The following is a 21,259-nucleotide window of genomic DNA, read 5'->3' on the forward strand; positions in this document are numbered from 1 at the left end:
TATAGATAAGATAGATAGGGGATAGGGGAGAAAGAATACTTCCCACGTATTCCCTGCGTGTCGTAGAAGGCGACTAAAAGGGGAGGGAGCGGGGGGCTGGAAATCCTCCCCTCTCGTTTTTTTTTTTAATTTTCCAAAAGAAGGAACAGAGAATTGGGCCAGGTGAGGGTATTCCCTCAAGGCCCAGTCCTCTGTTCTTAACGCTACCTCGCTAATGCGGGAAATGGCGAATAGTGTGAAAGAAAAAGAAAGAAAGATAGTTACATAAACACATTAAAGATATCTACTGTGAGGCAAAATAAATTAGTACTTTACTGATATTGATAAAGCATCATCCATTACATCACTCTTGCATTACTGTCAGCCAATATCACATCACACATTACGTTCATACCCACAACTTCTGCACTAGAGCCAGGACACTTACTCAATTTAGCAGTTAGAAAGATCTTTGATACTTAGCTCAAACACATCAAATGGGAATGAGCATGTGGGAACTAAAGGATTTTGTGTGCTTATGTCAAATCTAGATGCATGAACAGACAAAGGTTTTGCAAATGCTTCAGCATTTGCACTCAATGCAACCAAAAAAAGTTGATAATTTTATTGCATGTTTACAAAAAGAAGTACTTGTTTATAAATCTCTTAACTTTACGATGTACAGAAAAAGTTGTGGTGAACATTTAATATCAGTTAAGATACAGTATGGCCTGTAAAAAAAATACAGTAATTCACAAAAGAAAATCTGACAAAAACGTTTGTAAGGCACTGTAGGTATAACGAAAAAAAATGTTTGTGTATCTATGTAATAAAAAAAAAAAGGTTGATACTACAGAATATTTTCAATGCATTTATTAGTGAAAACATGAGATGGGGAAGAGTTTAGAAGTATCTCAACTGAAACTGTTAAAACAATGTCAGTAGGGAAACGTGAGAAACATTATCTCGTTGGGCTCTCCCTAAGCAACAAGCACCAAAAACCACACAGCAGGTGTCACAATGAAACTTTATACAGACCTTCAGAAACAGTGGAACTACATTTTTCTTTTTTTTTTTTTTTTGGAACAAGAGTATCTGTATGAAGCATCAGTAGAAGTGGGGTCTGTGCGAACATTAAAAGAACTAAGTGCTACCAATCAAGCCACGTCAACACAGAGAGTAATGAGCTTTTGTTGCAAGTTTATTTCTCCCTGGGTAATAAGCTGAAGATTGTAATAATTGTTTCTCGGTCATTTTACTTTTCTCATGATCTTCTTTCACTATGAGACAAAATCATTTTCACTTGAAAAACACCTGTCTCCCAGAGACCAGTAAGTTTGACATTGGCATCAACATCACTTCAATGAGTTGGAGATTGGGATACAAATTCATAAACATACATACAGAAAAGCAATAAACTGTTAATATAAATATATATCTCATTAGTCAACTGGATTTTCAGCTGTATTAAAGGCATATTTCACTAACTTTACTGTAATCATCTTGATTTTTGAGATACCAGCTGTTTTCTGAACCAGCAAAATTTTGCCGAACTAGGCCATATTGTTGTTTTTTTTACCGAATCCACAGATCACTAATTTTATCAAAAAATTATTTATTACATGCCATAAGATGTTATAACAATCAGTACTTAACTTTTTTTTTTGGTGTGGGTAAAAAAAAAAAGAAAAAAGAAAACATGCATCTATTCCTAAACAATTTAGTGCATTATGCAGCCAACAAAATTCCTAAACAATTTAGTGCATTATGCAGACAACAAAACTTCTAAACATTTTCATTGACATCGCTTGAAAAAAAATTGAAAGTTTCTTTTTTAATATCATATCTTTGAAACAAAGATTTAAACACATTTTTCTATAACTTTAAAAATGTGATATTCATAGGGATGGAAAAGAAACCTAACTGAGGAGGTAAGGGTTTTAAATTTCTAACTGCACTGCAAGCATCAACTGTTGTTTCAAAACAAATTTTGTACAGGTTTTCTAAGAATTTTCTCTAGCTGTCATGTAATAATGCACCAAAACCACAGCTCCCTTTCCACATCCAGGCCCCACACAACTTTCCATGGTTTACCCCAGACACTTCAGATGCCCTGGTTCAATCCACTGACAGCACGTCAACCCTGGTATACCAAATCGTTCCAATTCACTCTATTCCTTGCATGCCTTTCACCCTCCTGCATGTTCAGGCCCCGATCACTCAAAATCTTTTTCACTCCATCTTTCCACCTCCAATTTGGTCTCCCACTTCTCGTTCCCTCCACCTCTGACACATACATCCTCTTGGTCAATCTTTCCTCACTCATTCTCTCCATGTGACCAAACCATTTCAAAACACCCTCTTCTGCTCTCTCAACCACACTCTTTTTATTCCCACACCTCTCTCTCTCTTCTCTCTATATACATATTTTTTTTTTCCATACTATTCGTCATTTCCCACGTTAGCGAGGTAGCGTTAAGAACAGAGGACTGGGCCTTAGAGGGAATATCCTCACCTGGCCCCCTTCTCTGTTCCTTCTTTTGGAAAATTAAAAAAAAAACGAGAGGGGAGGATTTCCAGCCACCCGCTCCCTCCCCTGGGAACTGAGACTTTAAAATCTTGCCTGCAATCATCAAAACACCATGGGATGCACAGTGCATAAGTTCAAGAGAGCCTTGGACAAGTATTTACAAAGTGTACCCCACCAGCCAGGATGTGCAAGCTCTGTGGGCCTGGGGTCAGTGGCTTCCAACTACTTGGTTGACCAAGAAACCAACTATGCAGCCTGGGCCCAGGCCAGGCTGTAGGGGTAGAAGACCCTGATGACCAAGTAATTCACCAGTTATGTCCTTGTAGTAACTGCTTCTTGCTGGCTTGGTTGATGATGATGTGAGATAGCACGGTACAGGATGGGAAATTCTCCATAATGAAGTTCTGAAGCTTCTCTTTTTCTATACTTTGTGTATATTTTTTTTTCTGGTGGTTGTTTGGATTGGGTATGTCTGGTAAAGTAATAATGGAACACAAAAAAGAACCGAGAAGAGTTTGTGAAGTGTGCTCCAGGTGGTCCTTGCACTGTATACAGAGTTGGTATGCAGAAGATAAATGTATGGTGAGGTTGGGTGCTGAAGTTGGTGAGATGGAAGTCTGGTAAAGATAGGGATGACGAAACAATGCAGTTGATTGTGAGTAGTTCTAGTTTACCTCAGGAATCTTGGGTGTGAATCTTGATCAATTCTGGAGAGTGGGCACTGACATCTCCTTATAAACAGTTGGGTATGATGGTTAGGTTCTACAGTTTGGGAGTGAATCCAGGAGGGAAGGTGGTATACAATTTTGAATATAATACAGTACGTGTTGTGAGGTTTTTACTTTTAAGGATTGTATTTCAAGAGAGCAGAACTCTTTTGTATTCTGAGTGGCATCTGTGAGAGACATGTTCTGATACAAACATTATGAGTTTTCTTCCTTGTGTCTTCTTTTACGGGTGAGTAATTACAGAAAAGAAGGGTGAATTTGGAAGGAAGTCTGGTTTCCTGTATGAGAGACACATGTATTATGTACTCCTGGAGTTGAGTGAAATTGATTTTATGGAATTTGTAATGCACTAGAACTTAACAGTTATTCATAATTTTTTAGCACAAAAAAGATATGTAAAATAAAACTACTCCAACAGGTTTACACAGGCTCGCTCTAAAAGATATAAAAAAAAAATATACCAAAACTATTTTTAAAGATTCATATACTCTGACTTCCTTTCAAAAATTTATCTATGTACATGCGTAAATATCATCGTATAAGTTCTCCAATAATTTCATTTTTTCCAGTTATATATTTTGCATATGACCCTGACTTCCATATTTCTGGCTTTCTGTTGGTACATGTTCCACAGTAATATCAAAAATGCACGTGCCACATACTGGGGCAAGTGTCCTCTTGATTAAGTTAACATGTGTCAACATATTATGACCAAGTCTCACAACAGCAATGCCTGCTGGAGTAAGAATAACATACTTCAACACTTTTCATTGTTCTTCATAGTTTGTTATTCATTTGCATTCTTAAGTCCAATCACAAATATCATCATTTTTTTCTACCTTTAAAATCAGTAAGGCAAAATCCTTGTATATAGAATACTAGATATGAATAATTTAGCCTCACCATTTGCTATTTCATTACTGCTGATACAAGCATGTCCTAGAAACCAGCAGAATTCTACTCTTATACTTGGTGTGGATTCTTAGTCTCATCTTGGACTTCATGAACTATGAGATACATTAAAGTATAATGTAATACCACTTGCAGAGCACTCTGGGAAGTAGAGTAGACTAAAATTTATTTTATCTTATTCAATTCATTTATTTATCTATTTACTTATTCATTCATCTATCTATTTATTTTATATCATGATTTTTTTGGGAGGGGTTGCTCAGTCAATTCAATTGCAGCAAGAACAGTTCCACAGTCAACACAATTTTGTGATATGAGATTCTTCTCTGATCACTTTAGCACAAAAATCTCAACCCTCGTCATATTATTTTTGTTTGCATGAATAGCATCATCCTGAAGGAGCTTACTTATTACACAAGCAAATTCACTTCTGACTGCTTTTCAACCAGGCCCCACATATTTTGATCAAAGGAACCTTCCAAACAGGGAACCAAACAAACCTACTTCTTGACCTGTCAAAACCATCTTAGCTGCAGCAGTTTTATTCTTAAATCAAGGAGTTTATAGAACTCTGGATATTGATCAAATAACTGTCCTCTTAACAACCAAAACATACTTGCATGTGGGGTTACATGGTGTACATCAAAGTCTAAAGAGATACTTAAGACCAAGTTCTTTGAATCTCAAAATTAAAAAGCTCCACAAATTAGGCATTAACACTATAAATCTTTGAAGATCTGAATACCCTAACTTATTCTGTTACCAAGATTAAGAACATCAATCACTGCATGCAATTTTCCTATTCTATGAGAAACCTACTTTTACCACTTCCTCTTTTTGTGGTCAAAAGTCACTACTATGTGGGTTTGTGCAGCAAAAAGTGCACCAAAACTTCAGTGAGGCTTGGAGGGTCGAGAAAACATGGGTCCATTTTTCTGTGTTTATTGGTTCAGTATGTGCAATTTCTCTTTGTGCAAGGTTTTTTCAGGAACATAACCCCTGCATAAAGTGAGGGATGGGTATGATCAGTGGTCAATGGATATATTTGGCAAACAGGGTTCAATTCTGATCTATGCAAGAAATCATATAATGACATGGTTTTCCAATCTGCTTCCTGAGAATAGCAAGAAACTACCTTCAGAAAATTTTGTGACTATCATTTCACAACTATTATTCTTCCCTTTTTCATTTGAAGGGTCCAAGTCAATCCACAATCAAAAATCATGCTTAAGACTTTTGCCTCTTCTTCCCATGGAATGAAAATACCTTTGAATAATAAATGTCGAACTGCTGATCCTTTAGTTCACCTTGTAAAATGGTTGTTTGAAGTTTTTATCATGGAAAGTTAAAAGCAGCATTATCTGCACAATCAATAAGATTACTGACAGCAGCTTGCAAATATCTAACAACAAGTTCAGATGATGTGCAATCAATACCCATATCATCCATAACCAAGAACAATTTCAAATCCCCTGGACAGTGTCTACAATAATATCAATGATAGCAATGAAGCAGGTAACACTTTTTCACATTGTCACCTTCTTCCTATGGAAGATATGTTAATGTTTGGAATGTGGAGAATGAATGGTGCAAGTGTATCATACATAATATCCTGAATAGTTGGAGTTTAGTTGAGTGGGAGTGATTGGCAATGCAAGGTGATGAGTAGGTACAAGTTGGATTCATGTGTCTAGGGTTAAAAGAGTTATGGGAGACTTTTGTATATGTGCAGATATTCAGTGCAGAGTAAGCCATTGCTCTCTCTCTCTCTATATATATATATACATCTGATGCCTGTTCCAACTGGTGCTCCCTCAAAGGCGGGGCCAAAGCAATAATCTCCATAACTAGTGAACACCAGTGCCACTTCTTTAACATTTACTGCCTCACCCTTAAAAGGCCACTAGCAGAAGGCAACTTTAGTGCAGTGTTTGCAGAGGCTCCTAAATAATATTCCTAGACTACTTTGATGCTCCTTTCTACTATCTCCACCTAATGCTCCAGCCTAAATGTTGCTAACTAATATTACTATTACTATACACTGCTCCTACCATTTTGACAAGAGAGAGGGCTAGCACACAGTGCTCACCAAAGAAAAATCTAGTTACGAAAAATGATGTGTGTGAATTAAGTGTTGCCATGTGTTATGTGTGAGTTATATGTTACCATGTGTTATGCATAACAAGAAGAGATTGTATGTTTGTGGCCAAAATGCCAGTAGCACATGCATGAGCGAGGCACAGAGAAAAGACAGCTACGTGGGTCAGGAGTGAAACTTGACAACCAATGAAATGCTGGCTCACTAAGCAGCTGTCACTAGCCCTCCCAATACCCAGGCAGGTAGTAAGGTAATATTTCTCACTGGTTGTTGGCTGCCAAGGCAAGTGCTCCAATTATTATATGTAGTGTTGTGTTTTTGTTGCTGTTTGAATAGCATCTGGGTACTATGCTGTGGCTGTAAGATCATCTGCATAAAACAGGACCTTCACAACGAGGCCTGCAGATGGTGATGGAATGTCAGGTAAGAAGACGTTAAAGACACATGGCAAAACTCTTCTGTAGAACTTTCTGATCTTAAAGGAGTTGGCTCTGTTAATGACTCTGGCTTGATGGCCTGTTATGCAGGTGGCTGACCAGTTTTGTTAATGAGAAAAGTGATGTTAAGTATCTTTTGTGCGACGAAATATAAACACGATCTCAAGGGAAAATACATATTTGAATATCCAAAAAGTGTAGACATGAAAATCCTCTGCTGTGTAAATTGTTTCATTTTGGAAGCTACCATCCAAAAAGGATGCAGAAGGAAAGATGACCATAAGTACATTCATATAACAGTATGCTGATATCTTGACAAATATAATGAAAGTATGCCGGTATTTTAACACAAATAATGAGTGTAAACGGGGTAATGGATGTAAATACCCACATCATCCAGTAATTTTTGGGTTAAGAACATAAATTTAAGAGAATTACAAGACCAAGAAACAAAATGAGTAAATTAGGTATGAAGATCAAGAAAGGAGACAAAGATGGAACCAAAGAGGCACTGTGAATGATGAAAAAAAGAACATGGAGTACACAAGACAACAAAACCAGACAAAGATGGTACCAGAGAAAATAAGAGAAATGATAGAACAGGGAACAATAAGAAGTGTTCACAAAACAATTGCATTGTTCGAAAACCATGAATACAAATAAAACTACACATAATTCTTTATGAGAAATAATTATGTTCAAACTACCACAGCAAACCCTGTTCAGCTCCCTTAACTTACTCATTTTACAACTGCACCTCACTACCTACTTTGACAAAATTGTGTGCAATGGAATTCTAAATAACCTAACAGCAAATAGACTGGATTGAGATAATAAACAACACTAACAACACTATTTTATAACAAAAGAAAATAGCTAGGATTAGCACAACCTAAATACAATTAATGTAAAGCAAATTCTACCAGAACAGAAGTGAAAATATGAAGAAAGCCAGGCAGTGTGCATAGAAAAGGTGTAAGAGCTGATGGAAAAAAAAATGCTAAACCGAAGGACAAAATAAATGCTAAAAATGAAATTATGAAATCCAACAGAAGAGAACACAGACTGAATGAGGAAAGAATAGAATCCAAAAGTTCTTTTCTTATGTATGAATAAAGCAAAGATACAAAAAATTGAGATCAGGCCTATGACAGCAGCCTTACAACAACATGCAAAATGCTAAGAATGTCATTACAGACACAGAAATAACAAAGACATAACTGAAGCAAAAGCCAACTTGAAGAGAACTCAACACCAGTTCCATATGGAATAACAGCAACTTTCTTGAAAACATGAAGACAGTAATAGCAAAACCATAAATGAGAAAACAAAACAGTAAACCTACCGAAACAACAGATATAGACAAAACTCCATATCAACATCAGGACAAATAGAATTTACCCCAGTAGTAACAGCAATAGACAGGTAGCTTGACATCATATGTAATTCTTATCTACAATGAGATAAAAATTATGAACAACAAACGTATAAAAGAAGCGAACAAGGATTTGTGCCATGTAAGTAGAAAAACGCAACTCTTATTTCACTTCAGCAACATAAATGAAACTCCATAAAAATTGGTCCTAATGTGAATACAGATAACATAATTTTTCATCTACTTTTAATTACCCCACAAGCAATTTCTGTAAAAGAGTCCTGGAGTTTCCAAAGACCTCTTTCAAAAGGCTCATGCAGCTCAAGGATACACTACTTCCAACAACAGAGATATCTGGACTCTTCTGGAGTAGAAGCTCTTTCACAAAATTATCCTTCCAATAATACTCCCACCCAGATGGTAAATTTTCATTCATTATGTAACTCTTGCAAGAGAAGCCCAGTAACACCTAATATAGGGCATGTACAGCGAGTATGAATATGTACATGTGTATACAAGTATACGTTAGTGTATGTGTATGTACATATGCGTATATAGGTGCTTGTGTCTGTTTCCTGACGCTACCTCACTGATACAGGAAACAGCGAACAAGTATAATTATATATAAACACAATCACCACTGGAGAGAGAAAACAAAAACAAGAGTACCTTTGTTTAATACATCCTATGTCTGAGGATGTATGAAAAGAAAGTACTTACTGTTTTTACATTGTGCACATATCTCTTCATGGTGAAGAGAAGGTTCTGCACACATATATATCTCCATGGTTGTTTAATGTGTTTATGGATGGGGTTGTTAGGGAGGTGAATGCCAGAGTTTTGGAGAGGGGCAAGTATGCAGTCTGCTTTGGATGAGATGGCTTGGGAAGTGAGTCAGTTGTTGTTCGCTGATGATACAGCGCTGGTGGCTGATTCGGGTGAGAAACTGCAGAAGCTGGTGGCTGAGTTTGGTAAAGTGTGTGAAAGAAGAAAGCTGAGAGTAAATGTGAATAAGAGCAAGGTTATTGGGTACAGTAGGGTTGAGGGACAAGTCAATTGGGAGGTAAGTTTGAATGGAGAAAAACTGGAGGAAGTGAAGTGTCTTAGATATCTGGGAGTGGATTTGGCAGCGGAAGTGAGTCACAGGGTGAGGGTGGGGGGTAAAAGTTCTGGGAGCATTGAAGAATGTGTGGAAGGCGAGAACATTAGCTCGGAAAGCAAAAATGGGTATGTTTGAAGGAATAGTAGTTCCAACACTGTTATAAGGTTGTTATGGTTGTGAGGCGTGGGCTATAGATAGGGTTGTGTGAAGAAGGGTGGATGTGCAAGAAATGAGATGTTTGAGGACAATATGTGGTGTGAGATGGTTTGATCAAGTAAGTAATGAAAGGATAAGAGAGATGTGTGGTAATAAAAAGTGTGCGGTTGAGAGAGCAGAAGAGGATGTATTGAAATGGTTTGCTCACATGGAGAGAATGAGTGAGGAATGATTGACAAAGAGGATATATGTGTCAGAGGTGGAGGGAATGAGGAAAAGTGGGAGACAAAATTGGAGGTGGAAGGATGGAGTAAAAAGACCTTGAGCGATCGGGACCTGAACATGCAGGAGGGTGAAAGACGTGCAAGGAATAGAGTGAATTGGAACAATGTGGTATACCAGGGGTCGACGTGCTGTCAATGGATTGAAGCAGGGTATGTAAAGCGTATGGGGTAAACCATGGAAAGTTTTGTGGGGCCTGGATTTGGAAAGGGAGCTGTGGTTTCGGTGCATTATACATGACAGCCAGAGGCAGTGTGAACGAATGTGGCCTTTGTTGTCTTTTCCTAGTGCTACCTTGCGCATGTGCAGGGGGAAGGGGGTGTCATTTCATGTGTGGCAGGGTGGTGACAAGAATGAATAAAGGAAGCAAGTATGAATTAAGTACATGTGTGTATATGTATATGTCTGTGTATGTATACATATATATGTATATGCTGAAATGTATAGGTATGTATGTGTGCGTGTGGATGTGTATGTATATACATGTGTAATGTGGGTGGATTGAGCTATTCTTTAGTCTGTTTCCTTGTGCTACCTCACTATCGCAGGAGACAGCGACAAAGTATAATAAATAAATATAAATATATATACACACACACACATATACATGTATACGTGGGTGGGTTGGGCCATTCCTCGTCTGTTTCCTTGCGCTACCTCACGGATGCGGGAGATGGCAATTAAGTATAATAAAAAAAAATATATTTTCTTTTTTCTTTCAAACTATTCGCCATTTCCCGCATTACGAGGTAGCGTTAAGAACAGAGGACTGGGCCTTTGAGGGAATACCCTCACCTGGCCCAATTCTCTGTTCCTTCTTTTGGGGAAAAAAAAAAAAAAAAAAAAAAAAATATATATATATATATATATATATATATATATATATATTTTTTTTTTTTTTATACTTTGTCGCTGTCTCCCGCGTTTGCGAGGTAGCGCAAGGAAACAGACAAAAGAAATGGCCCCCCCCCCATACACATGTACATACACACGTCCACACACGCAAATATACATACCTACACAGCTTTCCATGGTTTACCCCAGACGCTTCACATGCCTTGATTCACTCCACTGACAGCACGTCAACCCCTGTATACCACATCGCTCCAATTCACTCTATTCCTTGCCCTCCTTTCACCCTCCTGCATGTTCAGGCCCCGATCACACAAAATCTTTTTCACTCCATCTTTCCACCTCCAATTTGGTCTCCCTCTTCTCCTCGTTCCCTCCACCTCCGACACATATATCCTCTTGGTCAATCTTTCCTCACTCATTCTCTCCATGTGCCCAAACCATTTCAAAACACCCTCTTCTGCTCTCTCAACCACGCTCTTTTTATTTCCACACATCTCTCTTACCCTTACGTTACTTACTCGATCAAACCACCTCACACCACACATTGTCCTCAAACATCTCATTTCCAGCACATCCATCCTCCTGCGCACAACTCTATCCATAGCCCACGCCTCGCAACCATACAACATTGTTGGAACCACTATTCCTTCAAACATACCCATTTTTGCTTTCCGAGATAATGTTCTCGACTTCCACACATTTTTCAAGGCTCCCAAAATTTTCGCCCCCTCCCCCACCTATGATCCACTTCCGCTTCCATGGTTCCATCCGCTGACAGATCCACTCCCAGATATCTAAAACACTTCACTTCCTCCAGTTTTTCTCCATTCAAACTCACCTCCCAATTGACTTGACCCTCAACCCTACTGTACCTAATAACCTTGCTCTTATTCACATTTACTCTTAACTTTCTTCTTCCACACACTTTACCAAACTCAGTCACCAGCTTCTGCAGTTTCTCACATGAATCAGCCACCAGCGCTGTATCATCAGCGAACAACAACTGACTCACTTCCCAAGCTCTCTCAACCCCAACAGTCTTCATACTTGCCCCTCTTTCCAGGACTCTTGCATTTACCTCCCTAACAACCCCATCCATAAACAAATTAAACAACCATGGAGACATCACACACCCCTGCCGCAAACCTACATTCACTGAGAACCAATCACTTTCCTCTCTTCCTACACGTACACATGCCTTACATCCTCGATAAAAACTTTTCACTGCTTCTAACAACTTGCCTCCCACACCATATATTTTAATACCTTCCACAGAGCATCTCTATCAACTCTATCATATGCCTTCTCCAGATCCATAAATGCTACATACAAATCCATTTGCTTTTCTAAGTATTTCTCACATACATTCTTCAAAGCAAACACCTGATCCACACATCCTCTACCACTTCTGAAACGCACTGCTCTTCCCCAATCTGATGCTCTGTACATGCCTTCACCCTCTCAATCAATACCCTCCCATATAATTTACCAGGAATACTCAACAAACTTATACCTCTGTAATTTGAGCACTCACTCTTATCCCCTTTGCCTTTGTACAATGGCACTATGCACGCATTCCGCCAATCCTCAGGCACCTCACCATGAGTCATACATACATTAAATAACCTTACCAACCAGTCAACAATACAGTCACCCCCTTTTTTAATAAATTCCACTGCAATACCATCCAAACCTGCTGCCTTGCCGGCTTTCATCTTCCGCAAAGCTTTTACTACCTCTTCTCTGTTTACCAAATCATTTTCCCTAACCCTCTCACTTTGCACACCACCTCGACCCAAACACCCTATATCTGCCACTCTGTCATCAGACACATTCAACAAACCTTCAAAATACTCATTCCATCTCCTTCTCACATCACCACTACTTTTTATCACCTCCCCATTTACGCCCTTCACTGAAGTTCCCATTTGCTCCCTTGTCTTACGCACCCTATTTACCTCCTTCCAGAACATATATTTATTTATTATTTATTTATTTTGCTTTGTCGCTGTCTCCCGTGTTTGCGAGGTAGCGCAAGGAAACAGACAAAAGAAATGGCCCAACCCACCCCCATACACATGTATCTACACACACATCCACACATGCAAATATACATACCTATACATCTCAATGTACACATATATATACACACACAGACACATACATATATACCCATGCACACAATTCACACTGTCTGCCCCCATTCATTCCCATCGCCACCTCGCCACACATGGAATACCATCCGCCTTCCCCCTCATGTGTGCGAGGTAGCGCTAGGAAAAGACAACAAAGGCCCCATTCGTTCACACTCAGTCTCTAGCTGTCATGCAATAATGCCCGAAACCACAGCTCCCTTTCCACATCCAGGCCCCACACAACCTTCCATGGTTTACCCCAGATGCTTCACATGCCCTGATTCAATCCACTGACAGCACGTCAACCCCGGTATACCACATCAATCCAATTCACTCAATTCCTTGCCCGCCTTTCACCCTCCTGCATGTTCAGGCCCCGATCACTCAAAATCTTTTTCACTCCATCTTTCCACCTCCAATTTGGTCTCCCACTTCTCCTCATTCCCTCCACCTCCGACACATATATCCTCTTGGTCAACCTTTCCTCACTCATTCTCTCCATGTGCCCAAACCATTTCAAAACACTCTCTTCTGCTCTCTCAACCACGCTCTTTTTATTTCCACACATCTCTCTTACCCTTACATTACTTACTCGATCAAACCACCTCACACCCACATTGTCCTCAAACATCTGATTTCCAGCACATCCACCCGCCTGCACAAACTCTATCCATAGCCCACGCCTCGCAACCATACAACATTGTTGGAACCACTATTCCTTCAAACATACCCATTTTTGCTTTCCGAGATAATGTTCTCGACTTCCACACATTTTTCAAGGCTCCCAAAATTTTCGCCCCCTCCCCCACCCTATGATCCACTTCCGCTTCCATGGTTCCATCCGCTGACAGATCCACTCCCAGATATCTAAAACACTTCACTTCCTCCAGTTTTTCTCCATTCAAACTCACCTCCCAATTGACTTGACCCTCAACCCTACTGTACCTAATAACCTTGCTCTTATTCACATTTACTCTTAACTTTCTTCTTCCACACACTTTACCAAACTCAGTCACCAGCTTCTGCAGTTTCTCACATGAATCAGCCACCAGCGCTGTATCATCAGCGAACAACAACTGACTCACTTCCCAAGCTCTCTCAACCCCAACAGTCTTCATACTTGCCCCTCTTTCCAGGACTCTTGCATTTACCTCCCTAACAACCCCATCCATAAACAAATTAAACAACCATGGAGACATCACACACCCCTGCCGCAAACCTACATTCACTGAGAACCAATCACTTTCCTCTCTTCCTACACGTACACATGCCTTACATCCTCGATAAAAACTTTTCACTGCTTCTAACAACTTGCCTCCCACACCATATATTCTTAATACCTTCCACAGAGCATCTCTATCAACTCTATCATATGCCTTCTCCAGATCCATAAATGCTACATACAAATCCATTTGCTTTTCTAAGTATTTCTCACATACATTCTTCAAAGCAAACACCTGATCCACACATCCTCTACCACTTCTGAAACTGCACTGCTCTTCCCCAATCTGATGCTCTGTACATGCCTTCACCCTCTCAATCAATACCCTCCCATATAATTTACCAGGAATACTCAACAAACTTATACCTCTGTAATTTGAGCACTCACTCTTATCCCCTTTGCCTTTGTACAATGGCACTATGCACGCATTCCGCCAATCCTCAGGCACCCACCATGAGTCATACATACATTAAATAACCTTACCAACCAGTCAACAATACAGTCACCCCCTTTTTTAATAAATTCCACTGCAATACCATCCAAACCTGCTGCCTTGCCGGCTTTCATCTTCCGCAAAGCTTTTACTACCTCTTCTCTGTTTACCAAATCATTTTCCCTAACCCTCTCACTTTGCACACCACCTCGACCCAAACACCCTATATCTGCCACTCTGTCATCAGACACATTCAACAAACCTTCAAAATACTCATTCCATCTCCTTCTCACATCACCACTACTTTTTATCACCTCCCCATTTACGCCCTTCACTGAAGTTCCCATTTGCTCCCTTGTCTTACGCACCCTATTTACCTCCTTCCAGAACATATATTTATTTATTATTTATTTATTTTGCTTTGTCGCTGTCTCCCGTGTTTGCGAGGTAGCGCAAGGAAACAGACAAAAGAAATGGCCCAACCCACCCCCATACACATGTATCTACACACACGATCCACACATGCAAATATACATACCTATACATCTCAATGTACACATATATATACACACACAGACACATACATATATACCCATGCACACAATTCACACTGTCTGCCCCCATTCATTCCCATCGCCACCTCGCCACACATGGAATACCATCCGCCTTCCCCCTCATGTGTGCGAGGTAGCGCTAGGAAAAGACAACAAAGGCCCCATTCGTTCACACTCAGTCTCTAGCTGTCATGCAATAATGCCCGAAACCACAGCTCCCTTTCCACATCCAGGCCCCACACAACCTTCCATGGTTTACCCCAGATGCTTCACATGCCCTGATTCAATCCACTGACAGCACGTCAACCCCGGTATACCACATCAATCCAATTCACTCAATTCCTTGCCCGCCTTTCACCCTCCTGCATGTTCAGGCCCCGATCACTCAAAATCTTTTTCACTCCATCTTTCCACCTCCAATTTGGTCTCCCACTTCTCCTCATTCCCTCCACCTCCGACACATATATCCTCTTGGTCAACCTTTCCTCACTCATTCTCTCCATGTGCCCAAACCATTTCAAAACACTCTCTTCTGCTCTCTCAACCACGCTCTTTTTATTTCCACACATCTCTCTTACCCTTACATTACTTACTCGATCAAACCACCTCACACCACACATTGTCCTCAAACATCTGATTTCCAGCACATCCACCCGCCTGCACACAACTCTATCCATAGCCCACGCCTCACAACCATACATCATTGTTGGAACCACTATTCCTTCAAACATACCCATTTTTGCTTTCCGAGATAATGTTCTCGATTTCCACACATGCTTCATGGCCCCAGTATTTTCGCCCCCTCACCCACCCTATGATTCACTTCCGCTTCCATGGTTCCATCCGCTGCCAGATCCACTCCCAGATATCTAAAACACTTTACTTCCTCCAGTTTTTCTCCATTCAAACTTACCTCCCAATTGACTTGACCCTCAACCCTACTGTACCTAACAACCTTGCTCTTATTCACATTTACTCTTAACTTACTTCTTTCACACACTTTACCATACTCAGTCACCAGCTTCTGCAGTTTCTCACATGAATCAGCCACCAGCGCTGTATCATCACCGAACAACAACTGACTCACTTCCCAAGCTCTCTCATCCACAACAGACTTCATACTTGCCCCTCTTAATATATATATATATATAAAACACAACCTAGCTTTGGCTAGGTGCCCAATTTACCAACCAACTCGTTGGTGAGGATAGACAGCTAGGTTGACCGAGGTCTGGCTTCTGTGGCCAGGATTCGAATGTAGCAGCCCAAGAAACATCATGGTCGGCTACACTAACTGCTACACCACAGAGGTCTCAATAAATACCTTAACTTCTGTGTGCTGTGCATTAAATGTACTTCTATACTTATCTTTTATCATCACTCCATTTTCAATACAATGGGGTAGATCAGGTAAACACAGTCTCCTTATCATCACTAACCCTCTCCCCTTTATTTTCTAAAACATTAACCAATGTCCAGTATGCTGAAGTAAAACACTTTTACAAGCTCTTCAAGCTTTTTCACCTTACACATTGGTGATTTGTCAACCAGGATCATTCTATAACATTTCCATACACAGAATGCTAACTCTACATAAAACTGCTTCTTTACAACTTAAATAAGGTCATTTCTTTAAAACTGCTTCTTTACAACTTAAATGAGGTCATTTCTTAGTCTGTTCCTCTTGCAACTTTGGTAGCAAAGAAACAGCAGGCTGGTGTGAGATATGTCATCAAAAATATTATTGATGACCACAAGTTGTTCCTCTCAAAAACACTGTTCACTATCCACAATATTAATTTGGTTTAGACAGAAGGTTGTGATCACATTTCCCATATTCTTCTCCTGTTTTTGTTAGGTAACATCAACACCTCTAACCTTTCCCTGTAACTCAGCTCTTATTCCAGATGCATACATTTGTGTGTGCAAGCATTCTTTCATTTGTGAGTATGTCATCCACCGACACAAAGACACAGAGAATCTCATAATCACTAGCTCTGGCAAAACCTCATACAGAAGAAAAAAATCTTATCTTACTCTGCAGTACAACATAAAAGGGATAATATATGTAATGTGAAACTTGCTTAACAAATGTATTGCACAGGAACATAAGGGCAATGTCAACAAGATACTGTTGCTCTCAGAATATGAGTTCCAATCCTCACTGACAGAATATGTGATAACTAGTTTTATGCACTCAACCATAATTCTTTCTTTAATGAAAATTCATTGCCCACATATTCCTTCTCTTCACAGATTATCCATCCCTTTTCATGGGCAATTGTCGAACCAGTATTTTTGACCAGGTTCCTCAACTGATATCTTGCAAACTTCAAGCTTCCACAAGAACATGTCTCTACACATTCCACATTTATATTATCAAAAATTTTATGGATGAAAAAATATAGCTCAACTTAATATGCTTTATTTATCCCAAAAAGCTACATGAAAAAGCTACTGAAGCCTTTGCATATGTTTACTAACTGCAATATCACAAAGTTGTAACACACTAACTTGTTCCTCCATCATCCACTATAAACAAAAACAATTTGTCGATAAAATACAAAACTTTTGGTAGTAATGGTGATGGATAACCTCAAACAAAGTAAAAATTACTGATTACTGTACATTTATATCAAATTTCAGTGTCTAGCACTGAAGCCGAGGAATGTCTTCAGGTAAATCCTATGAGGAATGCTCTAAATTCATTTATTTACACCAAACAACCCAATATGAACAGTCACTACTCTCAATAATATACACACATATCCAATGCGAACTTTCAAAATATATTTGTACAAAGTAGCAGCTCTACAAACTTTATGATTAACTATTTACCATGATAATCAATTTAAGTATGTCAGAAGCCTGGGAAACCTGGAGAGGGCCACTGGGTCAATTGTCTATGATCTAGTAACATCTGGTTCTGGTTCTGAATGGCGAGTTGGCTGGACTCCTGTAGCTGCTGAGAGTTGTGCTAAGTACATATTAACTACAGCCTTCACACCTTCATCACATGTTTCTTTGAAATTATCTAATCCTGCTTCCCAAGCTCTAAAACGATGGTAGACACAAGAACCTTTTTTTAAGTGTCGAATCATGTGTTCCTTGCGAGAAGCACGGTAGGAGCAACAGGGACAAGAGAAAGGTTTCTCTCCTGTATGGGTCTTGACATGACGTACCAGGTTATTTCGACTGTTCTTCCCCGTGAATTCTTTGCCGCATAGGGCACAGCGATCCACTCCGTCCTCCGAATCCTGCAATGGAGAAGCCACGACCTATAAACTCGCTTCTTTATCTTTTTGCCCACGCTACGAGGAGCCCTACATCTTTTAATGATGGCTCCATGACTACTGCCTTACTGCATAAACTACAGATGCATTTCTCTCAGGCTGCATACTAAAAAATTGACAAGCATAAGAGCTTGAATTAAATCATGTAATGAAAATCAAATTTCTTGGTTACTAATAAACAACAGGCCATTACTAATTAAATAGTTTATGATTCACACCTTGTTTATAGTGATAAATGATCAGGTAGCTGCAGCATGGGCATGATGGGCACTGCCGTGAACATGTGATAGCTGAAGCCTATGCAGATTCCTTATATGTCGACTCAGGTGTTCTTTTTGATTGGCACGATATTCACACATGGGGCAAGAATACGGCTTCTCGCCAGTGTGGATGGCCATGTGACGTTCTAAGCGGTACTTCCGTTTGGTGCCCTGGAACACCTTGCCACAGACCTGACATGAGGAAGCTGCCATGGCTCCACTGACGACACCACTGCTTCCGCCAAGCACCAGGTCTTCTCCAACATCAACTGCTACTTCCTCGGGTGCCATCTCGTCATCATCTTCATCCGCTAACACCGCCTCCACCTCGAGTAGCGCCGCCTGCAACACACCAGGCCATGGTCAAGGCATGTCTCAAGAGCAGCATTCAGCTCCAGCTAGGGCGGCAGTGGGCATGAAGTCCAGGGTACCTTGCTGGTAACATCCACAGTTCTGTGAGAGTAGCTACAGACCACTGACTACTAAACATTGTCCTCATTCACAACTATTCCTGATTATTCATTACCTTTGTATCATGAACCAGAACTTTGCATTTCTATCATAATCTTTAGAAAACAAGAATTTCTATAAGGTCTTGGGAATACCTGCATCCTGTTCCAAACGATAATCACTTGTCTCACAAACCACCAGACCTTCCTCATTTCTCTTTGATAAGTGAGAGTAATCTTCCTGCAAGTCTTGTGCACCCTGCTGATGTAAGGTACTGGGATTATCATGTAGTGCAGAGTTAGCTTGGAAATTTCCTCCAGTCTCCAGCAAAGAACCCATTATTTGAGAATGAACACTTTTCATGTGTCTGTTTAGATTATTTTGCTGAGTTGAACGGTATGGACAGTGTGGACACTTGAAAGGCTTTAGTCCCCAGTGAACTAACATGTGCCTGTCAAGCCGGTACTTGCGCTTTGTCCCGTGGAAGACCTTGGTACACATGGGACAGGCCAGCATGCGTGTCGCCACACCCTCCGCCACCCCATGCGCAGCTTCCTGCAACACAAACAACACCTCACTCAGTCCTCTAAATCGCGCACGCTATACCGTTTATGCATATACGCTCTATGCTGCCACCTCCAGATGTCCAACCTTCCCATTTTGTTCTGAATACAACTATTTGTCATTATCAATAATAGTCACAATTTATGTACTTTTGCAACTGGCTAGAACCAGCAACTGCAAATTGGTTAAGATTCCTCCCATGTAACTTTAATACATGTAACTAAAAAACTGACTCTCTATGATGTAGGTAAACCTACACTCTTAGTGACCAGCTTCAGGATGAGACTGAGCAGCAGGTTCAGCTTCTGCTTTAAGGCGCAAATGAAGACCAAAGGGGGGTTCTTCATCCCTCAAAGTGTGACTTGACTGTGGTGTCCCTGACTGTTCATTAATAGTATGAGGCAAACTTGAAACATTAGAATCAAAATTTTGTGCTGCCTGTATCTGTGACGTGAAAGCACCGGGTTGAATGCGATGATGGGGAAGGTTAGGGCCAACTTCTGAGTAATGAACAGAGCCAGAAAGGGAATTCAAGCAAGGGTCATCCATACTCTGCTTATGAACAGCCCGAAGATGCCTCTTAAGATTACCCTGCTGAGATGCTCTGTAAGGGCACATCGTACATTGGAAGGGCCTCTCCCCTGTATGTGTAAGCATGTGGTTGTCCATGTTCTGACGGCGGTTTCGGCCTTGGGCTGTCTTGCCACACACTGGGCACACCAACACGCCTCCTGACGCCCCACTGCAGCCATCCCCAGGGACAACCAACTCCTGCAAAATACGAGCGTGGGCTCAGCCTGGACTTTCACTGCTGCCCACAAATCGCTGAAGCCACAGCCCAAAACCGGCGATCAATAATAATCGTGTAATACCCTTGAACATGTGGTAAAGATGGAATTAACAGAGCAGGATAAGAATAGAAATAAGAAAAATATGTGGTCTGAGGTAATCACGAAAAAGACACACATATGAAAGCCTTTTAAAATGGCAGAGCCACTGAAACACACAGCAGATGATAGGGTGAAGAATATCTACTGGAGTACAGATGAAGATACTAAGAGGATTGGTAAGTTAAGGAAGAACTGAACAAACAGTAAGAGAAATAGTTAAGGACTAAAGGAGTTTCAAAACAGGATAATATAAAGAGAATTTTCTTCAGTGTGGAATGGTGGCCCTCTGTGTGTGAGGTTAAGTGTGTGAATGAGGACATTACTTGAACTTTAGAAATCCTCTTAGTATGTAAAATGAAAAATTAATAAGCGCTTTTGCAGTGTGGAAGCCTTTGTTCAACCACCTTGAATATAAGTTGAAGACTTGTGTGAGTAAATTGAGAGGCTGTATGCATTTCATGCATCCCACATAAATGGGAAAGAAGCTAAAGACAAAAGGTTACCAACAAAGTTACAAAGCAAAACAAATTTATTCACTCTAAATGTTTTTTCAATTATGATCTTCTCCCCAAAGACCCATAAACCCTTATCAAAATGTTCATAGAGATAAATTTGCAAAGAACAGGTCACTACAGTAATGTCTGCAACTCTTCCATACAAAATTCTTCATTTTCACAATACTGTACTACTAACATTCTAAACAAAGCACATCTCATACCATGTGATATTAATGGTAAATGGAATCCATTATTTTTCACATTACATTATATAGCAATTAACAGCAAATGAAACGATGAAGGAAACCACTATTACCCAAATAAGTGATTACATTCACTTATATATCAGTATCATTTTGTAGTCTACTCTTAAAAAATAAAAAAAAAAAAAAAGAAGGAAATTTAGACAAAATCTAGTAATCCTAATTGGTGGTGAAAAAAAATGAGAATAACTAATTCAAGATAAATGCCTTGGGTACTCAAGAATTCTTCCCACTTGTTAAAGAC

General features: G+C 40.0%; 1 protein-coding gene across 31 annotated transcripts in view; it reads right to left on the reverse strand.

Moving 5' to 3' along the window:
- Positions 1-21,259, reverse strand: part of LOC139754721 (uncharacterized) — a 201,893-nt gene that overhangs the window by 63,638 nt on the left and 116,996 nt on the right. For 7 of the 31 annotated variants that reach the window (XM_071672304.1, XM_071672307.1, XM_071672311.1 and 4 more), the window contains exon 5: positions 19,364-20,136. The exons of 19 other annotated variants lie outside the window; for them this stretch is intronic. In XM_071672304.1, coding sequence (XP_071528405.1) covers positions 19,627-20,136 — 510 coding nt within the window. In that variant the 3' untranslated portion in view covers positions 19,364-19,626. 5 more of the 31 variants (XM_071672319.1, XM_071672313.1, XM_071672334.1 and 2 more) reach the window with 5 other exon arrangements.

Source organism: Panulirus ornatus, chromosome 17 (assembly GCF_036320965.1).
Source record: "Panulirus ornatus isolate Po-2019 chromosome 17, ASM3632096v1, whole genome shotgun sequence".
Classification (NCBI taxonomy): Eukaryota; Metazoa; Arthropoda; class Malacostraca; order Decapoda; family Palinuridae; genus Panulirus; species Panulirus ornatus.